Here is a 22,056-nt window from a genome sequence, read left to right as displayed (position 1 = left end):
ATTTAGACACTTCAGTCAAGAAGTGTCTGTTTAAGGCACCACTATATTGAAAAGTAATTGCACATGGTTTGTTCTGATAAATTTGATATGTAATAATCAAAGTCATTATTTCCACTTTCCAAGAGAGACTTGTGAGATAGTGGTACGAGGACCAAGGTAAACAGTTCCAAATATTAATGTGGCTTGTATTAAATTTGACTTTAATCTCCTACTTATAGAACTAAATTGTATCGTTATCAATTTGAAATGTATAATTATGAAGGCCAAACTTCTGGATACATCTCAAATAGATATTATTTTACTAAATTGTGATTGAACCTGACAATTGTGACACTATCATATATAGATTTAGAAAGTCAAAATAAGGAATTTGGTGATTATGTCTTTAAATGTAAGAATCTGGTGTTTTAAAGTGGCTATAAAGTCAAAGCAATTTCATAGTTCTTTATTATGAATCACATTTATGATTTACAAAATCAACACCAGGAAACTCACACTTATGAGTCTGTTTATCCATTGATTTTAAATAACACCCCTTCTGGCCTGGAGACCGAATGAGTCAGAAATATGACTGAAAGTCAGAATTATGGTTTTATATGGTATTTAGGTAAAAATATTCATAATAAATGCTTTTGATTTTGAAAGTAAAAAATAATAAATAAATGAATCGATTAAATATAGTGGTAGGACACGGTTAAAACTGATGATGCAGCTAGTAATGCCACTGTGTCTGCAGACTCACAAGGGACCCAAATGCTCCAGCTTCACTGTGTGGTAATCCACTGTAATTTAATTAACAGAGAACGTGTTGAAATCCAAAGGGCCTTGAGGCAACATTACAACCCAACAGAGACTGGGTTGTCTTGTGCTAAAACCTTAGAAGTTAACTGTACACATAAGATACAATGTAATGAGGAGAAGTTTTGTATATTCCTCTCAGATACAGTCTGGTATTAAGTATTTCATTCAGCTTATTAGTTGTTTTATTTATTTATTATTCTAATTTTACAATCAATTTTGTATTTATGAGTTTCAATCAAACCCTGCCCAAGATTATGTGGGGCCCAAAGAAAAACACTGATTTGGGGATGTTTTGAGTTAAGCCCATCACCAACAAGCATCAATGGATCACAAAGATTGTTTACATCTTCATTTGCTTGACTTAGTGGAATGTTAGTAGTACTTAAGTTGACTCTCACGCAAAGGCTTTCTTTTTAGCCATTTAGTTACATTAGACCTCAGCTATTAAAAAAGAAGTAAATACAATGTGGAGGCAAGTTTAGTTTTCTGACCGACTTATTTGGTCTGGGAGTTCTTTTCAATAAAAATTTCATAGAGTCTGCAAGGAAGGGACAAGTTTAATTGGTTGATTTGAAGCAACTAAAGAATATTTTATTTGCAGCGAACATAAAAAGTTCTACTGGCAAAAGCACAAACACATAAATGATTTAACCAGTAGTATTAACTCCGTTTGAGTACCATAATTTCAAAAGTGAAAATGTATGATCAGTTATTATAAAATTGCAGCATGTATCAAACATAACATAAAAGAAAACTGACTTCACAATTTTACACCTTGAAATTCGCTTATGTCTCTTTAAGAAGCTCCTGCTCCTTTCAACAGGCCGCCTTCACCTAATCATCACAACAATGACTTTCCATTGTGGCGATTACAACCATTCATAGGTGTGTTGGAGTGAGTAGTTCTATGATAAGATCAGGAAACTAACAGTTTCACCAGGTGCTTGTTAATCACTGATGCTGTTTATATGGTGGAGCCTAGTGGGAAAGGAGAAGGGATGCTCTGTGACGCGGACGTTCGGCTGGAGACTGCAGCTAGGAGCTTTGTGGAAGTAGGCTACAATTAGTGAGAGCAAGCGTTTGGGCACCTCTGAATAGCTGAAGCGGAGATTCAAGAATTTCTCAAACATGCATGAAAGAATCAAAGTAACATTCTAGGCATTTTTGATGAGGGAATAACATTATAACATGCTGTTAAAACAAAAAAAAAGGGAATTTTAAATAATACCTCCTCCCCTTTAAAATTTGCTTAAAAATCCCTAATAGTCTAAGTTAACATGTTAAAGTATCTATGAAAACCCACAGGTTAATTACATAGAAACATATGTTTTAGCCCTTGTGATATGTAGTGCCATAATTTGAAAATACCATACTTTTTATTTTAATTAGAATATCAGATCTAGGCAATGTTTAAGAACACAATTAGGAGTTGCAGACAGACATGTTTACACAGCAGATGGGGACCAGTCGTCACTAACTGGATGATGAAAGCAATTGAAATTGAAAATTATGTTGGGGTACAACAGATAAGCTTTTTTTCTTTGAATATTTGAGTTGCTCCCAATGCCATGTCACCTTGGGAAGTGAGTCAAGTTACTCATGTATAATAAAAATCCATCTTAATCGTTCTAAGTGGATGCAGATATCTCGAAGTCACACTGGGACCTTATGTAGCGTTCTACTCTTTTGCTAAAATAAAAAAAAAAATGATTGGGGTGTCAACAAGATTAGAACTGAAAAGGAGATTAAACTTATCCCTCTGTTATTTTTTAAAATAGGCCCATAAACAATGATATTTTTGAACATGTATAACACATAGTTAGGAAACGCCCAGGATTGTTTAAAATAAATATTTTAAATATGCTTTATATTTACCCTTGACAGGCATAATCACAGCTTGTAGATGTTTCAACGTCATTCTTTATATTTCCACATCAAACAGGCGGTCTCCGGCTCGGCTCTCGTCTTCGTGCTTCATCGTGCATCTTCGTAGCTAGTTGTTGCTCGTCTGAGGCTCGAACGATGATTGAGAATAATGGCGACGCGTACACTCTGACTTCATCCCATGGAGCAGGCTGGAGCAAAAAAAGGAGAACCCGTTGGATGTTTTTTGTGCACTTTTAAAAGTAACGATACGGCTAAGCAGCCACGAAAAGAAGAACATTCGCTCTCAGTAACGAGAAGCCAGGAGAAATTGTACTGTTAGCATTGCTATTTGTAGCATTGTGTTCGCTAGCTTGCTAAGTTGAAGAGGTGGCTTCAATGTGTGTGAACTGAAGGGGAGCTGAAAACTGAGTGGTTGTTTGCAAACTGAAGATACGCTTGCTGAATAGTGTTTGAGGATTGTTAAGATTTTCCTTCTCGATAATATCACACAGCAAGTATTGATTTGTAGATAACGTTAGCTTGTAGTTTTTGTAAAGGATCCACCAGCACCCTCCTTGGGTTAGCCAGCAGGTTAGCTTTTGTGGATTTTTTTTCTCTCCGGCTTCTTTCCTGTCTGGACTTGCTTCCACCTCAGTGGGAAACAGTCTGCCGACCCAGTGCTCTTATCAGCCCTGCTAGCTCGCTAACGTGGAAGAATTGTTGTGCTTTTTTTTTTTTTTGCGAGCTCTTTTCGTAAATGACCACCGGCAGGAACAACCGGGCGATGATGGAAGGAGTGGGAGCCAGAGTGGTCCGCGGACCCGACTGGAAGTGGGGGAAGCAGGATGGTGGAGAGGGGCATGTCGGCACCGTCAGGAGTTTCGAAAGTCCAGAAGAAGTGGTCGTTGTTTGGGATAACGGAACTGCTGCCAACTACCGCTGCTCTGGAGCTTACGACATAAGAATATTAGACAGTGCTCCAACAGGTAACTTTATTTGTTGAATTGTTTTTGCTGAACTTCTGACGCTGAGAGGCGTACGGTACAACAGTTGAGTTTTCGTGAATAGAAGGCTTCTTTAGCCTTCTCTTCAGTTAGCCTTCATTTCTGTGAATATAAATTGTAAACAAATAAACATGGCGGCAATTACTTGCGTTGTGCGCGCGTACACATTGTTTTGTTGCTGTGGAAAACTTTCTTTTTTTTTTTTTTTTTTTTTTCAAGACGCAATTAATTAGTGGCCAACTACTAATATCTATATCAAGATATCGCTGAAAACTGAAGATTCACCTATCAGACTGTCCTTGCTGGTACTATAGGTAAAAAAAAAGAATATGTTGTAGCTTGTTTTGGTGGATGTAGTTGTTTGGAATCCAAATGAAACTGAAGGAATAGAAGAAGATATCCGTATTAATACATGAAAGTATAAACCCATAGCCTTCATGTGATTTCTAGTCAACTCAAACAAGAACATCAAAGTTGCTTGGTGCAACCACAGAGTAAGCAGGACTTCGTTTTTGCTTTTACATTGCGTCTACTTTTACACCACTAATCGTGTGTAAAAGAAAGTAAATGCCACTGTAAGTACACTTAAAATTAAGAAAAATACATCATAATAGAGATGCACATTTACTGCTTTTCCTGCTTCAACGTCATTTGAGCCAGTTTTATTGACTGAAAGTAGCGGTTAAAATATCTTACTGAGAAGGTGTTGTTCTGTCGAGAAGGTGTTATTCTGTCAAGAAGTTGACGCATCACTACATAAACAAACATGACTTGATATACCCATACATGTTGTGATGACGGTAAGAAAACCATCAAGCTACGTATAATCACAACAAAACTTCTAAATGACATATTTTGGCTACATTTATCATTTAACAGTACCATATGCAATACAGTGGAACACTTGATTATAGGCATTAATGGTTATTGTGCTCTTAGAAATGTGGTAAGAGAGAAAATATTTTTAGCAGCGAGTGTATGGAACAACACCACCACTCCCTTCATATTCAAGTGTGTCCTCATAAAATCTCAGTTTTAAGGGTTGCAAAGTTATTTGCCCCAGCCCTTTCTCTGCTCTCCAGAGTCAGCTGGGATGTTCTGTTTCTTAGAAACAAGTTGGCAAAGGGTGAAGAGGATGTCAGCCCTTCTGGACAAACCAGGACCTTAAAATAACATCCAGCACAAAACACACAACATGTAAAATAATACTAATAAAAAAAAAAAAAAAAACAAAACAAACATGCTTCTAGAGAATATATTTTGTCAGAGAACTGGTATAAAAGTTAGAATTTTTGGGGGGTGAGTTATGGGTGAGTTTTTTTTTTTTTCATGATGGCTTCAAGTAAAAATTGGAGGTCAGACTTTTCCATGCTGCAAAGATGTCTGGTTTTCTTTGAGATCCAGCCTGCTGATTCACATTCTGACTAATTCCGAGTTTTCAATTGTATGCCTCATAACTCATAAATGAGGAAAACATGTGCTGCAGACAGAGGTGTAGTAGTTTGTCTCTGAAAGTTAAGTAGCTCTTAACTTTCTTAACGACAGCATATCTGAAAAAAATGCAAGCAGTTTTGAAACTCCAACTTTTTAAAAATGTTGATACAGATTGACTATTGTAACTGCCCCCTAATAATATATATATATATATATATATATATATATATATATATATATATATATATATATATATATGAATGCAACATTATTATACCTTGAATGTCTTCTGTTTACACTTCCAATTACTAGCAGTAATGACCTTTTGTTTTAGACCGTATAATTTATTCAGAGGCAAAGTAGAAGTTGTCTGTAGTTATTGTTATTCTAAAGGATGAGTCACATTGCAAAAGAAAACCATTACAGTTTGCGAAAGCAGCCAGTCAGACATGATTGCAATTATTTGCTATTAAAACTGCAGCTAAGATATTAAAAACTATGCACATTATAAATATGCCCTAAAAAATTGTGCCCTTTACATAATGCATACATTGTTGTTCTGACAGAGTACAGAGATGGACTCACACACACACTACAATCTCTATCAGTTAACCTATAAATACAAACTCCCCCTTAGGTATCAAGCATGATGGAACCATGTGTGACACCTGTCGTCAACAGCCAATCATTGGCATTCGCTGGAAATGCGCAGAGTGCACCAATTATGACCTCTGCACAACCTGTTACCATGGAGACAAGCATCACCTGAGACACCGATTCTACAGGATCACCACCCCAGGCAGCGAGAGGTTTGTTCTGCATTGCTGTCTGCCACATTAGACTTTTCCATAGATAAAGTGGATTAAACAAGTAATGCAAGCCCCGCTCTTCGTTTTGATCAGTCGGACCATTCAGAGCTTCATTCTGGCTTTGTTACCTTATGTGAGTGTGTGACATTTGAGAAGCCTTTTTGTATGCTTGCATAAGAGGCAATGGAAATCTGTCTGTATGCTCCTAACCTTCAGTTGCCAGGCAACTGCTTAGTCTTATTTTAAGATTCAGAGCTTTTAATAGAAAAAAAAAAATCCATCTCATGTTAACTTTTCTAGATATTTTGTTTATGTGAGAGGATTGTGCCTTCTTTATCAGTGTTGATGACTTTTCTAAGTGTGTGCAGCCATGTTGTAAGACTCATCATGACATGCCTATAATTAGGGACATTAAGCATAAATGAAAAGGCTGAGATTATTTATAGAGGTCGGCAAGTTTTACATTGTGATTTAAAATGATCTTAAGATCATTTATAAAGATTCTTAATAAATCCCAGTGAATTACTAAATCTTTAGGCTTTTAACACATTTATGGTTTACTTCCTGAACCTCAGCTGTTAACTGATGATGTAGATTCAGCCATCCAGGATCTCCCAAGCAAACTAGTGAAAAAGTCTAGTTACATTCTCTTTAAGCACTTTGTAATAATGAAGTTTGAATAGCAATTTGTTCATTTTCTCATGTTTCAGCAGATTTAATGGATCACATGAAAACAGACGGCAGTTTAGAGGCAGCAAAAATTACAAAAAGAACAAAAAATACAGCACTGAAGCAGCTTGTACATAAAATGAAAATCAAATTTCCAAAAATAGTTTTGTAGTTGCTTTTTACAACAATGTTTTTACAGTCCCTAAACATTCAAATATTTTTTTTTAAATAAACATTCAAATATTTTTTTAAAGTATTTGAATGTTTCATTTTGAGGCAAATGATTTGACATTGGTTTGAAATATTGATTTCCTTTTATACTCTGGTTATACTCCCAAAAAGACTACAAGTACCTCTTAGTGTAAGAACACCATATTAATTTAAAAACTGAAACTAATCTTCTTACTTATATGTCATATATACATTTTTTTTTTTCAGGCAAATGTCATTATTATGAATTATTAAGTTGCTATAACTTGCTATCTGGACCTTTTTAAAAGAAGTTTCATTTCTAATTATCTTTTATTTTTGATTTTATATTGACCATCAGTGTTGGAATAGTGATCTAGACTTCTGGCCTATTATAATTTTATAAATGAAGCACAAAGCTGAGCAGCTGGCAGCCTTATTTTCATTCTAGTGCGACTTTATTTCCCCCGAGGCAGACGTTGCATAATGCACCGGGGTACTGGAGGTCTCCCCACCTCCCATCCTTCCTGATGTCTGGTGGGGTGTGTTTGTTGTGCACCTCATTAAATTTTTTATAGCAACTGTTGAAAAAGAAATTGCTTAGGAACTTCAGGTTAATCATAGCTGAAGTTTTGAGACAAATTATTTGAGCAGGCTAAGTCTATCTATCCTTTTAGCGATGCCAAATTTTTGTTCCTTAAGGAAAATGTGCAAAATGCAAAAGCAGCATAACCAAGCAGCTCTTCTTTAGTGAGTGAACATAGTATTTTATTTTATTTTTTTTAATCATCTGTTTCCGTTTCTACATTTGAGCAGAGTACTTCTGGAGTCACGTCGCAAGTCAAAGAAAATCACAGCCAGAGGGATCTTTGCTGGTGGCCGAGTTGTTAGAGGAGTGGACTGGCAATGGGAAGACCAAGATGGAGGCAATGCGAGGAGAGGAAAGGTAAGACACAAATAGCTAAACCTCAGCTCGGTTAGTGTCTTTTGTTTTGCTTCCTGCTCTGAAATTATAGTTGGTCGGGGTGAGTCCCCACCTGAAGGTTCAAGGAGTTCTTAGGTCAATCGGCCTTTGGCAGGAAAAACAAGTTTCTGCCACAGTATGTGATTTGATTGAAATATACATGGATCTAGCCAAAACAGGAAGAGCTCTCCCAGTGGATGCTAGTGTAACACACACAGAACCCCAAATAAATACAAAACCAAACCAGTCATTTTATTCAGAATAGAAAGTGCTCCTGGGACAGTGCTTCTGTGTTGATAGACTGTTGTCAGGCTCTGCTTTAGGTTTCTTCCTGTTAAAGGGGAGTTTTCCTTTCTGCTGTCGTTACATTTACGCTTAGTATCAGGGATTGCTGTAAACGGCGACGGTGCCAGCGATTGTTTACTGTCGCTACGTGTTCATCCAACAGGAGTGAAAGCTATAAGCAACGAGTTGACACAATCTGCTGGGTTTCCTTTGATAGAAAGTTTTTAAACTCACGCATGCTTTGTTTGGTTTGTTATACAATATCCTTTAAAATAAAAACTAAGGCCAATAAATTAAAATCAAAACCAAATCACAATCTGAAAATTTGCGCACTATTTGTTGATTTATTTTCATTAAGGAATGCCAAAAAAAGAATCAAATAAGCAAATTCTTTGTGGAGCTGCATAGCTCTGTAGTGTTTCAGTGCCACTAAGCTTGTGTCGTAGAGCAAAATTAACCAACACTTTAATCAAAAAATATTTCTTTTACTGTGGAATTAAAACTTGCAAACTGTAATTGATGTCATTATCATTAGAATTCACAAGGAAACCCTGCATAAATCATCATACCACATTTTAACTTACATGTATTTTGTGCTTTTGTTTGAGTTGCCACACTGGGAATAAATAAGGGACTGTTATTCAATTCTATTGTGCATAGAGCTTTCAGTGCAAAACTTATTGCCTAATTTACTGGCTCCGTATATATTTTAGTGCCTGTAGAAAACTTTGGCTGCAGAGGTTATCTGAGGACAGCTCACATAGAAAAACAGAAAAGTACAGCTGCAAATTTTCCAGACTAATTCATCGGCGTATTATTTTTGTAATCAGCTAAATAATTTTACTCTGAAAACATCTCATTACATAAACATACTTATTTTGTTCTTTTCCTTTACAATGTCTTTAGCAGTCTTTGTGAAGCATTTTCATAAAAAACATATTCAGGGTAAAATGTAGCAGCCAAAAAAAAAAACAAAAAACAAAAAAAAAAACACACATTTTTGAGGGTTGATTAGTTTTTTCTGACTCATCATTAGCCATTGGGTGTTGTCTCGTCTGCTGCTCATCATGTCACTTCACAAAACTTAACAAATGTTCTCCCAACACTTTTGATCACTGCAGATTGTAAACACTCATTGGACAGTGAATCAGATGCACTGACTGATATGACTGTTTCGAAATTGTAGCTCAGAGAGAGCGAACCAGAAATGAGCACAAATACACAATTTTAAACTCAATATATTCAATGTGCTTAAAAATGTAAGACGGTAAAAGTGATTCATGGAAATAATGAGTCAAATAAAATAATGATGTCAGTGGCGAGGGATTAAAACTACATGTTATTCTGGATAATGCAGAAATCCTGCACGTCATTAGAACATAATCCAATATATCTTTGTTATATCATGTGCATATCTTTTTTTTTTTTTTTTTTTTTTTTTTTTTTTCCTTACACTGTAACTGGTGTTTGTATTTGAGTCTTCTGCAGACTCTGGAGTATTCAGTTTAACAGCCCCTCAATGTAATACATTATTTTGTACTGTTATTTAATGACGCATCTCATTAGTGTTTTATGATGCTGTCAGCAGTATGCTGTGTAGAAAACCGCCGCTACATCTCCTGCAGCCAAAATCTGCCGTTAGGTTAGCATGAATATTAAATCTTAAGGCCCATTAATCAGTTTGCTTGGAAAGCGGCCTTAAAGTAATTAATGTTGGGTTTCAGTATTTACGAAAGGCGAGCTATTTAATTAAAGAATTCATTTACTTAACTCTCGACACTCCTAATATCGTTATGGAAGCAATTTACTGCTGGTGATGGAGAGAGGAAATCTATCTTTACATTGTTTTACAAATTTTAAATAGATTTTGTGGTTCTCTGCGTGTAGCTCATTGGTTATTTATGCCTTCAGTAACACACAATGTTTTCACTTGTCAAACGGCTAACAGTTCAGAACCATTTCCCAACATGATGTATAGATTGGTGATTTTTCATGATGTTTAGTAGTGTGTGTAATAAATAAAGATGATCTGATATTTCTTTCTCTTTTAAAAATAATGTGTAAAAATTATGACATAAAAGAAAGGGGTCAGGATTAAATAACTTTATACTTCTGCCTACCTCATTTTCAAATGGTTGTAAAAAATATATATGAATATATTATGGTTTTTGAATTCTGAATGTGAATATTTTTGAGATAAAAAAAAATTAACTAAAACTTAACACATTTTTAGAAAATTTTCATGGTGTTACTTGAGTGCAGCTTAGATATTTATAGACAAATAAGAGGTACTGAGAGTCAGAGTGGTGACAAATGCTGTGATTAGGACCCAGAATCAATAGAATAGATCAGGGTTTTCGTCTAAAACACCAAATCTGTTAACTTGTTTGTAAAAAAAAAAAAAAAAAAAAGAAGAAAACACCCAAGTGTCATATCTTTATCTGAGCTGAGCTTTTCTTCTCCACAGGTGACGGAGATCCAGGACTGGAGCGCCGCCAGCCCTCACAGCGCCGCCTATGTGATCTGGGACAACGGGGCCAAGAACCTGTACAGGGTCGGCTTCGAAGGAATGGTGAGGAAGCCGCTTGCCTTCCTCACCGTCCCCATCAGTCTTCTAAAAGAACAGCTGTTAGGGGGCTTTTGTGTTTGACCACAGGGATGAGGTCTCCCTCTTTTGCTGCCAGGCCTTTGTGAGAGCCATACAGGCTGAATGTGTAAGGAGCCATTGTGCAGGCAGATGGAAGGGGAAGATATCTGCATGAGAAAAGCAATCTGTTCTTGCTTCCTTTGGGGGTGGAGGGGGGGGGTGATCAAGTGAACATGCAGGTCAACTTTCAGGTTTTTGCGGCCACAGCTACACACGTGTCTCAAATAAAAGCCCTCTTTTCATTGGCGGAGGGTGGCGTTGCTTTTTTTACGAAATGGCCAATCGGGTTTCTTCGTTGCATGACAGATTTTTACTTTGTTATTCTAATAGATTCTAAGGGATGGAGATGACATCTGCCTCTGGAGTAAGGCATAAAATAGGCTTCCCATCTTGATAGTTTGATATTTGTTTGATTCAAGATGTCATGAAAGTCACTTCTGAGGCTTTGGAAGTTAAGGAAATCATGGCAAGAACCATTATCCACCACTGGAGAAAACATGGAACAGTGGTTAATCTTCCCAGGAGCTCCAGGCTTTTCAAATGTTATTCTAGGAGGGCATTGACGACTCAGAAGCTGGAAAAAGAACCCAGAATAATATTGAAACGCCTGCAGGCCTCATTTGGTGGTCAGTATTCATAGTTTTACTGTAAGATGGAGAGTGAACAGAAATTACATCTTATGGGGAAGTTCCCAGATGAAAACCACTGCTGGTTAACAACACCTGAACCTGACTCACATTTGCCAAATACTGTTTTGATAATCTTAAAGGCATTTGGATTAATTTACTTGTGGATTGACGAGACCAAAGTTGAACCTGTGTGTCCCGATCCATCTGGCCTCCAACTCGCATAGCATTTTAGAAAAAGAATCTCAGTTAAATATCTGCAAAGGATGCGATACGGTTGTACAAGTTTAGATGACATTTCACCTTTTAACAAATGAAATAATCGAAAACTGCCTTTTGTGTTTCCTCGCTTTATCTTTTTCTGAAATTAAAATGTAGGTGATTATATGAAAGATTTCAGTGTGACAAAAACCCCCCGCAAAAACAGAGAAATCTTTAAGGGGGAAAACACTCATTTACAGGGCGGCAGTTCTCAATCTGCAGCTGGGGCTATTTGTCGAGACTTGTCATATTCAGTAATTTGGTGTTTCATCCTATGATCATCTCTGCCCTCTAACTCTGCCACAAAGGTTACACACATCTGAGTCATCAGATATGTGTAACAGAGATCTGAAGCTCTCTGTTGGTACCTGTTCTGTTCCACTGCCCAACCTTATCCGTAGGGCACTGATGTTGTTGGCATATGCAACTCTGTTTCTACTTCATTAATATTGCTAGTACGGCATTATATCCTTATTTAACCTATTCTACTGTTCTCATTTTTTATAATTTTTTTTTTTTATTCCCCTCAGTCGGATTTGAAATGTGTCCAGGATGCCAAAGGAGGCTCGTTTTACAGAGACCATTGTCCTGTTTTAGGTAAGTTAGCCAGTGATGTGTCATTATTGCACCAAATTTCTCACCTCTTATTCTGGTGCAGTGAATTCAAGGGCATTAGGGCAGTTTTACTTGCACCTATATCTGTTTAGCCACTAGATGGCAGTACTGCACAGTCATGTTGGTCTCAAAATGTAGAACACAGTGAGTGTGATCCACGCTCACTGTGCTTTAAATAAATTCTCTCTCTAATACTACAGGGCAGTTCAGTTCACTCATTGAGTTTGATATTGTTATTTTAGGTATTGCAGAAAAATGTGTGGTGTATAGTTTATGTAAAATAACAGCCCAGTATATTTTATTGATCTCCTTTATACTTCTCTTTAAGGTCACCTGCAGACTCTTAAAGCTTGAAGTGCAACATGTATTATTAATGCATTTAGTTTGTCGATAAATTTAAAGTTGCCTTCGCCTCCCAGGTGAGCAGAATGGAAACAGAAATCCGGGTGGTCTTCAGATCGGCGACCTGGTCAACATTGATTTGGATTTAGAGATCGTTCAGTCCCTCCAGCATGGCCACGGGGGATGGACCGATGGCATGTTTGAGACGCTCACAACCACAGGCACCGTGTGTGGCATCGATGAGGACCATGATATTGTGGTTCAGTACCCCAGTGGGAACAGGCAAGTACATCTTAGGACAGGCCTAGATTTACTGGCTATTAGGAAGTGGGGCAAACAAAACTATATTTTATCACGTCTTGAATTTTACGGACCTTTTTTTACTTAAAACCAGACACCACGAAACATCCTCAAGTTTCTCTGTTGTGAGAAGGCGGTCTTTTATGATTGTTACGAGTTATAAAAAGATCAAAGTTGAGATTTGAAACTGCATTTAGCATCTTTGTAATTTGTGCACCAAATACAACCTTGTTGTTATCTGCTGAAAGTTTATCTCTCTCTTGTTCCTTAGCAGCCTGGTTGATACACAGATATAGTGTAATAAAGCTAGTGCTTCCTTTTAAGTAGCTTCTTACTTTACTTTAATCACCTCATTGTTAGTGGAAATAGCTTTGAGTCTTGTACCCTCAGTAACAGCAGCCACACTAATGCCAGCACTGCCTATTAGGGCTTAGGGATGATGCGTTCACAGATCAGAAAAAGAATCAGGTCTGGACCTATTGGCTCATTCCTTAAAAGATTGCTTCATTTTAATGGGCTTAAAATTGCTGTCTTATTAATTTAGATTATTTCTTGACAAAATGTTTTGCTCAGAATTTCTATTCTGTGACCCATAAGCCACACAAACTAGTTATGTGGTTTTTAATCGTGTCGTTCTAAGGCGTCTTTTGTTTCTACAGATGGACGTTTAACCCAGCAGTGCTAACCAAGGCCAACGTAGTGCGCAGCGGTGAAGTTGCAGCCGGAGCAGAAGGAGGAAGCTCCCAGTTCCATGTGGGAGACCTGGTCCAGATCTGCTACGACATCGACCGCATCAAGCTGCTCCAAAGAGGGCATGGCGAGTGGGCTGAGGCCATGCTGCCGGTAGGTTTTACAAACTCTTTAGAATAAACCAGACACCCTCCCATCCTCTTTCTTTCCTTCACAGCTTGACGTTACCGTCTCCATTTTATAATGTTTATTAATTGTTTTCCAGAGAGACACATTTTATGCTCGTTTTCTCCATTATGCCAGATTGACTCTTCTCAATAGCTGCTGAGCTTTGATCACTAACCAGGGCTGTTTGCTGCCTGCTGGTTCTCCTATAGTAGCAGTCCTTGTTATTGATGACATCCTTGAGGTCAGCCTGACCCAGCTTAACATCATCAGAGAGCAGCTCTCCTATATAGCTATTATCAAGATGATGTCATTTGAAATTGGATGATTATGCTCAGTCCATTTTGTGCTGCTGGTTTCTCTTCTTTTTTTGTGTTTTTTTTTCTTTGATTTTCCTCTAATTTTCACAGACTCTGTAACACACAACGTTTATGCACAGCCTGAAGACAGCTACACTTCAAACACTAATGAGTTTGTCACAACACGTTTAAATAGACCCTGGGCAAGGTGGGCCGTGTGCAGCAGATCTACTCTGACAGTGACCTGAAGGTCGAGGTTTGTGGGACTTCCTGGACGTACAATCCTGCGGCTGTCACCAAGATCGCCCCCTCCGGCTCTGCTGTCAGCAATGCCTCTGGAGGTACATGTGAACATGCACTGCTGTCGCTTGGAGAGTATCATATTAGTCCTCTGTCCTCACTGCTCTCTTTTTCTCTGGCACCTAAATAAAATCAATCTCTGTTTCCGCTTGTTTTCCCAGAGCGTTTGTCTCAGTTGTTGAAGAAACTATTCGAGACGCAAGAGTCCGGGGACATAAACGAGGAGCTGGTCAAGGCTGCAGCTAATGGAGACCTGGCTAAAGTGGAGGATATTTTGAAGAGGCCTGATGTGGATGTATGTAGGACTGTCATTATTAATGCTATTAATTTAGCAAAAACCGTTTCGTTTAAGCAAAAGGACACATTTTCATCTCAAAAATGTCGTCTGTTTGTGTTGTCCAATTTTTTCTATTCCTATTTGAAAAACCACACCCACTTTTCTTTATATACATTATTTTTATTTGAACTTTTATAGCAACCATTAATACATTTGCTATATTCCTAACAGTAGAGATACAATGCACATTTACATAGTCAAAGTTTGTATGGGGTCCAATGACATACATAGTTGTACATTAATAAACATATGATCCATATGTTTAGGTCAATAACAAGTGAGGTTACAAGGTTTACAAGGTTTGAAAAATCTCAAACAAATTTGCTAAATATTCCCAGATGACCACATGTGATCAAAGATGTCTAAAAACAACTTGGATATTTCACATACCCCTAGGTCAAAAATTGGTTTTATGTGTTTTTAATTTTTGCATTAATTGCATACCACAAAATAAAATGTAACCAATAAATTGTACTTTAAAGTTGTAAAAACATGTATAAAGTTCAAATTCCAGCATTACTGTAATATAATGAAGCACTATGATGATGGTGAACTGTTTGACCTCTGTAGATTAACAGTACTATTTACATATTTTGGCAACACTTTATTTGAAGGGGTGTGCATAAGACTGACATGACACTGTCATAAACATGACATAACACATGTCATGAACATAAAGAAGTCTTTATGAATGTTTATGACAGTTGTCATGAAGTGTCATTCGGTAAAGACACTTTTATTGCAAAGTTGCTCTAAAAGTTGCATTGAAAGTCCATTAAAAATGCCAACTTTGCATTAAATTATCATAATTTACAAAATCATGCAAAGTTGGCATTTTTAATGGACTTTTAATGCAACTTTTAGAGCAACTTTGCAATAAAAGTGTCATTATTTACCGAATGACACTTCATGACAACAGTCAAACATTAATAAAGACTTCTTTATGTTCATGACGGATGTTATGTCATGTTTATGACAGTGTCATGTCAGTCTTATGCACACCCCTTCAAATAAAGTGTTACCCATATTTTACATTTGGTTTATTTACATCTTGGCTACACAAGTTTATGCGCTTAAAACAGGAGGAAGAAAAATCGCTCAGAAATTTCAAGAAACTGTCGACTGTTCAAAGTTTTCGCATTAACGCATGGAGGCATGGTTTTTGTTTAAACATGCATCTAGACATTTTCATAAACATTTATGAAGGGGAAAAATTCTGAGCCAGACAGCACGAGGGGATTCGCCAGCTTAAAAACACCCACTTTATCTTTCTGACAAAGTCATCAGGAAACCCCTGGGCTTCGACTCATCAGACGGTGATCATGTATGGCGCTCATGCTGCTGTAATGATGCAACAAAACCTTCCTGTTTCTTGTTGCTGTGACCTTTGAGATATTGTAAAAACTTTTATGACTTATTTGACCTTGAGCTCGCGTTAGTCATGTTGCAACGAGACTTGTGCCATTTTTGATAGAACGACACCCTGTTTCCTCTTTAAAAATGCAACAGACCTGAGCACATCGATAATTGTAGATGAAATGCATAATTTCTGATCTTTACATCAACTGAGTAGTCTTAGTGTCTCCCTGGATAAATCCTCCCACCAGTACTCCTCTCAGTCAGAAGAACGTTAAGGCGGCCCCGGTGGAGGGACCAAGGAGCTCTGCTGTGCAATGCAGCACAGACCTCGATATACTCTCGCTTTCAAGTGGGGAGCTACAAATCCCACATGGTTGTGGATTATGTTCTGATGTATCCCACAGTACAGGGAAACAAAAAAAAAAAAAAGTATTTACCACAAGACAAAAACGAGCGGCTTCTAGAGGAAAATAGAAATCCTTACATTGAGTCTGCGGTGCTGTCCTCTGTCGGGCCAGGGGAGTGAATGAATGTGTGTGTCATTGGTGAATGCTGGCCGGATGCCCTGCTGCCTTTCAGTGGAATTATTTGCTTAAAGCTGAGCACACTGAGTCTGGCCAAGTGATTCGGCTGCCAGGACAAGAGATGTCTCGAGACTCCCAGAGGAGTCCACATTAATATTTATGCTCTCAGTTCTTGCAGTGCTGCAGTTGGTGATGAAAGATGCACGCCCAGCCTTGCATACGCATCTACTCATGCAAACACACCCTCACAAATCTCTTTATCTCCTCACAGTGAATTTCTAGCATTAATCAAGCAATCAGTCAATTTTACTAATGGAACACTTTTCATGCCGTTATATGCAATGCATAATATTTTATAGAGATTGAAAACAAGCGAGCAAACCAAAAATAGCTTAACTAGGTTAAAAAACAAAATAAATAGATATTCACTGATCAGACCTTTTCTGTCTGATACAGATTTTATCCCCCCCCCAAGTCTGATCTGCCAATTTAATTTTTTTTTCTAAGGACTGAAAGACATTACAGAGATACTCTATCTGATTTAATTTTTTAATTAAACCAAAATGAAGAAATGGATAAAAGTATGTGCAGTTGGTTGATACAGTGATAGACCTCAAATCTAAACATTTTCACCTGCTGATTACTAATCAGAGCCAATTAAAGGAAAACTGGTTGACTATGATTCATAAGTGCGTTGTGTTACATATATACATATAATTCAGCTCACATTTCTGTTTAAAAAAAATACTGGTATAATATTCAAATTTTAAATGTCATGTTTTCATTACCTGTAAGTGAGAAAACATCATAATTAACAGAATTAAAAGCTTGTGTAATTAATTTAATGTGTTTCATCTTGTAATAAAATTCCTGAAATAAATGGGTTTTCCAGTAATATCCTACTTTATTGAACGGTTCTACAAATGCAAGTGTTTCACAATTGTATTTGCAATTGTGAAACACAAGCTAAATAATTTAAATGAATTAGTAGATTAATGAACTAGAGCTTAGATATTTTTGATGATGAAATCAAAAAAAATTTGAGACTATTCATTAAAATTAAATGAAAATTTGGAAGGCCCAAAGAAAAATAATATCAACTTAGAATTTGATAACAGTATCTAATAAATGAACTAAATGTGGCTAGGCAGAAGTAGTAAAATATAAAAAGCTGAAAAAGACTACAAAGATAAATTTATTTACTTTTAGAAAGCAAATCAATTCATCTTTAACAGGAAGTCTGTTAAAGATGAACGCGACAGGAAGATGACGCCCCTATGTGATGTTTAGTTTTTAGTTTTTGTCCTTGGCTCCTGAAGAAGAACTCCCCTGAAAGACCTGAGCGATCTGTCTGGTTTGCAAAGATTAAAATTGAATATTGAAATGCAGTCATATTTCTGGTTGCAGGTGAATGGACAGTGTGCGGGACACACTGCGATGCAGGCGGCCAGTCAGAACGGCCACGTGGATGTCCTAAAACTGCTACTGAAACACAATGTAGACCTAGAGGCTGAGGTTGGTTTCATTTGCGTTCATTCATTCCAAAAAGTGGACTTTGGCTTTTTTTTTTTTAAGCAATAACACAAAGCTAAGAAGTGGAGAAATACGTGATGTGTGTTTCTTTGTCTTGGCTGTGCTCAGGATAAAGACGGAGACCGGGCGGTGCACCATGCGGCGTTTGGCGATGAAGGCTCCGTCATCGAGGTGCTTCACAGGGGTGGGGCTGACCTGAACGCCAGGAACAAGCGAAGGCAGACCCCGTTACACATAGCGGTCAACAAGGGCCATCTGCAGGTGGTTAAAACCTTGCTGGATTTTGGTTGCCATCCTAGTCTTCAGGTAATTATCACCTTCTACATTTTCAAAGTAGGAAATGTCAGATAAGTGAGGTGTGGTGTGAGCTCAATTTTGGCAGTTCAGCAGAGAGCAATGTTGTTTTAAATAGATTAGTTACGGGGCAGTGAGTAACGTAAGGTTTCCCTTTTAGGATTCGGAAGGTGACACACCTCTGCACGATGCAATTAGCAAGAAAAGAGATGACATGTTGTCAGTGCTGCTGGAGGCCGGCGCAGATGTCACCATCACTAACAACAACGGGTTCAATGCCTTACATCATGCTGCCCTGCGAGGAAACCCCAGGTATGTGACAGTTTTCTGCAGTATAACGGTTGTAGCGCGAGTAATGAGGATGTATTTAGGCGGGCTGTGAGGAGGAGGTTAAATCCTCAGGATATCACTAAATGCTTGATGCTTTCGATAACAGCTGGTTTGGTTGCTGCATTTTAAACACAAAAATCAGTGGAGTTTGGGGCACAAACGGCAGAGTCGTATCTGGAATGCATAAAACGTCGAGCTTCATGCAAAAAGGAGGGTCAAGTTTAAAGCCACAGCGCTCTGCCTTTTCACTGCAGGGAAGGAAGCAACTCTGGCAGAATCACTCATTTGTTACTTAATCAGCTTCTTTTACAGAAATGGACTCTGATGTAAGCAGCTTTTGAATATCTGGCATTAGACCCATTGATGCTGTGTTGTATTCGCTGTAAAGGTCAATTTGCTTCCTTCTAAAGAACCCTTCTCCTTTTGAATGAAGCGTTTTAAACGAAGCTCTTGAAGCAGAATTTTCCCTTCACAGATTCTTCTCAAGCTCTAAAGTAAGACCATTAAAAGTTAAATAAGTGTAATTGTGCTGCCTCGCTGGGGACATTTTGTTTGTTACCTCAATTTAATTTCAAGTTATTCTTTAAGGCTGCCACCATTACGCCAACAGATGGCTGGGTCTGTTATGTTGAGTACTGGTAGTTTAGCTTATAGGCTTTAAAGTTAATTTGTAGTTTCCTTTTACTGTTATGCTTGTCCCTCACCATGTGTTGTGAGCAGAGGCTGGCCTGAGGAGGCTGCTCTCTGCAGCAGTATTTCGTCTTGTCCTTGGTCGCTGCTATTTCGGGCAGGTTGTTGTTTTTTTTTTTTTTTCTTCCTGTTTTTATCACTCAGAGAATGTAAAGGTGGCTAAGAGAGGAGACTATCTAAATGAGACTGATCGTTCAAGATCTCTTAACATGATGGATTTAGATGTAAAGCGTTAAGAGTGATTGTTCGCTATAACATTTGACTATATGCTTGACATTCTGTGTGTGTTCTTCAGGAGGGAAACTGTTCTGAACATCCACAGTTTGATTTGGTTGATTAAGATCAGCTCTTTTAGATTTACCACACATTGGCATACATTTTCCACCACTATTCTTTATATTATTTATAAAACTTTTCAGATTTTTTTTGCAGTGACTCTGAAGCTGTTAGGCAGCCTTATTGAGAGCTTGAGGTTGGTAAGAAACATCAAACTTTTCCTGGTTAAAGTCTTATTTCATAAAAGCATTTTCTTCCTTTTTAGCCTGGAAATTCAACATTTGAGGGAGACAAAAAGGATGCATAATTTGATTTTATTCTTTCATGCTCTGCCTGACAATGTTGCAGCTGGTGTATGATCTTAGCTGGTTTTGCAGCTGCTCTCTGCCTCTTCACTATGTTAGTGGTGCAAGTCTCTTTCATGGATCTGCTAAATCGACCAATACAGGCATGTCCCAAACCAGTAAAACGAATACTTCGGAATTTTTTTCAGTTATTTTATCACTGCGGTTTGACATTTAAACTAACACCCACATTCTCTATGACTTAAGAATTAATGGAGTTAAGGTGGATCACCTGCCATGATTCATGGCTCCTTTCTACATCTGTTGCACTGTGGAGAAGCTAATCCAAAACCATCGCTTGCTGCACACTAACTGATTTATTGATCTGTACTAACATTTAAACAAGTATGTTGATTTTATCAACATATACTGTCTTATAATTCCCTAAATTGGTTGCAGCTTGAGCCGCGCCGTATATCAGTGTCTGTAATACTGCATTTGCACAGGACTGCTAAGATCCAGTAGTTGTCAGGATATTATATTTCAAGTGCCATGCATTCAAATTGTGCATGCCAGTAATATATATTTAGCCTTTTTATTTGACTGCACTCTATATTCACATTTTCATGTTTATTTTTATTGGCAGAGATGCAAAAGCTCCCATTGGTGGGGAAGTTGTGATAAAATAAAAGCAAAAATAAATGTGCCAAGTCCATCAGATTCTCCGAGTAAGTTTAGTGAATACTTAAAGGCTTTTTTCCTAAAGTCTTTAGATTTATACACAGTGCAGACACAAGTATTTGTTTTCCAGTGGGGAAAAAATGCTTCAAGGTTCGTCCTGTTGAGAGTTTTACTTCTCAAAGAAGAAAAATAAAGCTCAAGACTTCTCGGTTGACCTGTATTGTAAATCGTTTAGTTTATTTAATAAAAGCAATTATGGAATGTTTAAAGAAAGACTGAGTAAAACACAGCCAATTTGAATTGTAGATATTTAAAAGCAGAGGGTGCATAATTTGTGTTAGCAAAGCAGCTTTCAGAACATACAGTAGAAAGCTGGTTTTCAGTAGGAGTCATTGATTTACAGGCAAAAAGTGCTGGAGTACAGCATTTTCTATATCAGGGCTTCGGTTGTGTTGTGTGTGCATTACCTGCCTCAGTCCACACTCTGTCCCCTCGCTTTCAGAGAAACAAAGATATATGTCCCCATCTCCAGTATTCCCATTTACTTTTATTTCACGCTCGAGCTGCTGCAATATTGGAGAGAGAGTCCACAAGTCCTAAAGCCCCCCAAATCTCTCCCTAGGTCCAAGTGAAAGCTCCTCGTCCAAGCGTGTTTAGTGGAGAGACAGTTGTTTCGATTGATTGCTTTGAGGAATTTCTGCCTTAGAATCATATTTCTTAAAAAGTACTGATGTTGGCCCAGAAGAAGTAGTTTGAGTGGAGCGCTAATCAAGGGTCTTTACATGGAGATTATCACGTGAAGACCACTGACAGAAGAAGTATAACTAACTTTAGGAACTGAATTTACTTCCAACATTTAACATTCAATTAAAGCATCAGTACAGGATGTTCTGACATGCGTGACATAAACAAGTCAAAAGTATTATTTAGTCCATCAAACTTTATATTGCTAGTTATGAACATTCATACAATGCTGTAAAGACAAAGTGCTTTACAAGATTAATAACAAATTTATCCCCAAACAAACTAACAAAACGGTTTAAAAGATTAAGTTAAAATGGAGGAAAGCATGTTAAATTTCAGTCAAAATAACGATTGTTACAGACAAATCATCAGTTTTTCACCACATAGCTACACTGAAGAAATGGCGAATTGGATTTAAAAAAAATTATATTCAAATAAAAATTTGAAACATTTAATAAATACAACGGGTTCATAAAACAAAAGTACAGTGCATTAGCAAGTATAACTAAAAAGCACAAGTCATTTGTAAGACAGATGTTACCGTTATTGTTTAATTAAATTTAAATATATAGCATGCTCTGTTGGTGTAGGGTTAAGGCGCGACCCATGTACAGAGGACGAAGGACGAAGGACAAAGACCTCGACGACTTTCTCACACAACCCTCTGTCCTGTCGCTTCACCATCAAATAAAGGCCACCAGATCAAAAAAAATAAAAAAATAAAAAAAGAAGCAAATA

The 22,056-nt window shown here is 37.5% G+C and overlaps 1 protein-coding gene across 1 annotated transcript; it reads left to right on the top strand.

The window, feature by feature from the left end:
* Nucleotides 1-3,371: 3,371 nt before the first annotated feature.
* mib1 (MIB E3 ubiquitin protein ligase 1) lies at nt 3,372-22,046 on the top strand. Its single transcript, XM_015034417.1, has 12 exons — nt 3,372-3,653; nt 5,743-5,914; nt 7,589-7,718; nt 10,489-10,593; nt 12,086-12,152; nt 12,590-12,794; nt 13,472-13,655; nt 14,163-14,307; nt 14,428-14,561; nt 17,894-18,001; nt 18,128-18,325; nt 18,474-22,046. The coding sequence occupies exons 1-12, from the start codon at nt 3,425-3,427 to the stop codon at nt 18,693-18,695; spliced, it is 1,899 nt and encodes a 632-aa protein (XP_014889903.1). The 5' UTR covers nt 3,372-3,424; the 3' UTR covers nt 18,696-22,046.
* The last annotated feature ends 10 nt before the right edge of the window (nt 22,047-22,056 follow it).

This window comes from Poecilia latipinna, unplaced genomic scaffold (genome assembly GCF_001443285.1).
Source record: "Poecilia latipinna isolate Pla-1442-1.1 unplaced genomic scaffold, P_latipinna-1.0 Scaffold18, whole genome shotgun sequence".
NCBI lineage: Eukaryota > Metazoa > Chordata > Actinopteri > Cyprinodontiformes > Poeciliidae > Poecilia > Poecilia latipinna.
Note: the sequence above shows the minus strand (reverse complement) of the source record. Positions and strands in the feature narration are given on the sequence as shown.

Excerpts from the sequence above, each read along its gene's own strand:
- mib1 (XM_015034417.1), top strand. The coding sequence starts at position 3,425 with ATGACCACCGGCAGGAACAACCGGGCGATGATGGAAGGAGTGGGAGCC. Across the intron at positions 7,719-10,488 it reads GCAATGCGAGGAGAGGAAAG|GTGACGGAGATCCAGGACTG; the intron begins GTAAGACACAAA and ends TCTTCTCCACAG. Across the intron at positions 12,795-13,471 it reads CAGTACCCCAGTGGGAACAG|ATGGACGTTTAACCCAGCAG; the intron begins GCAAGTACATCT and ends TTGTTTCTACAG.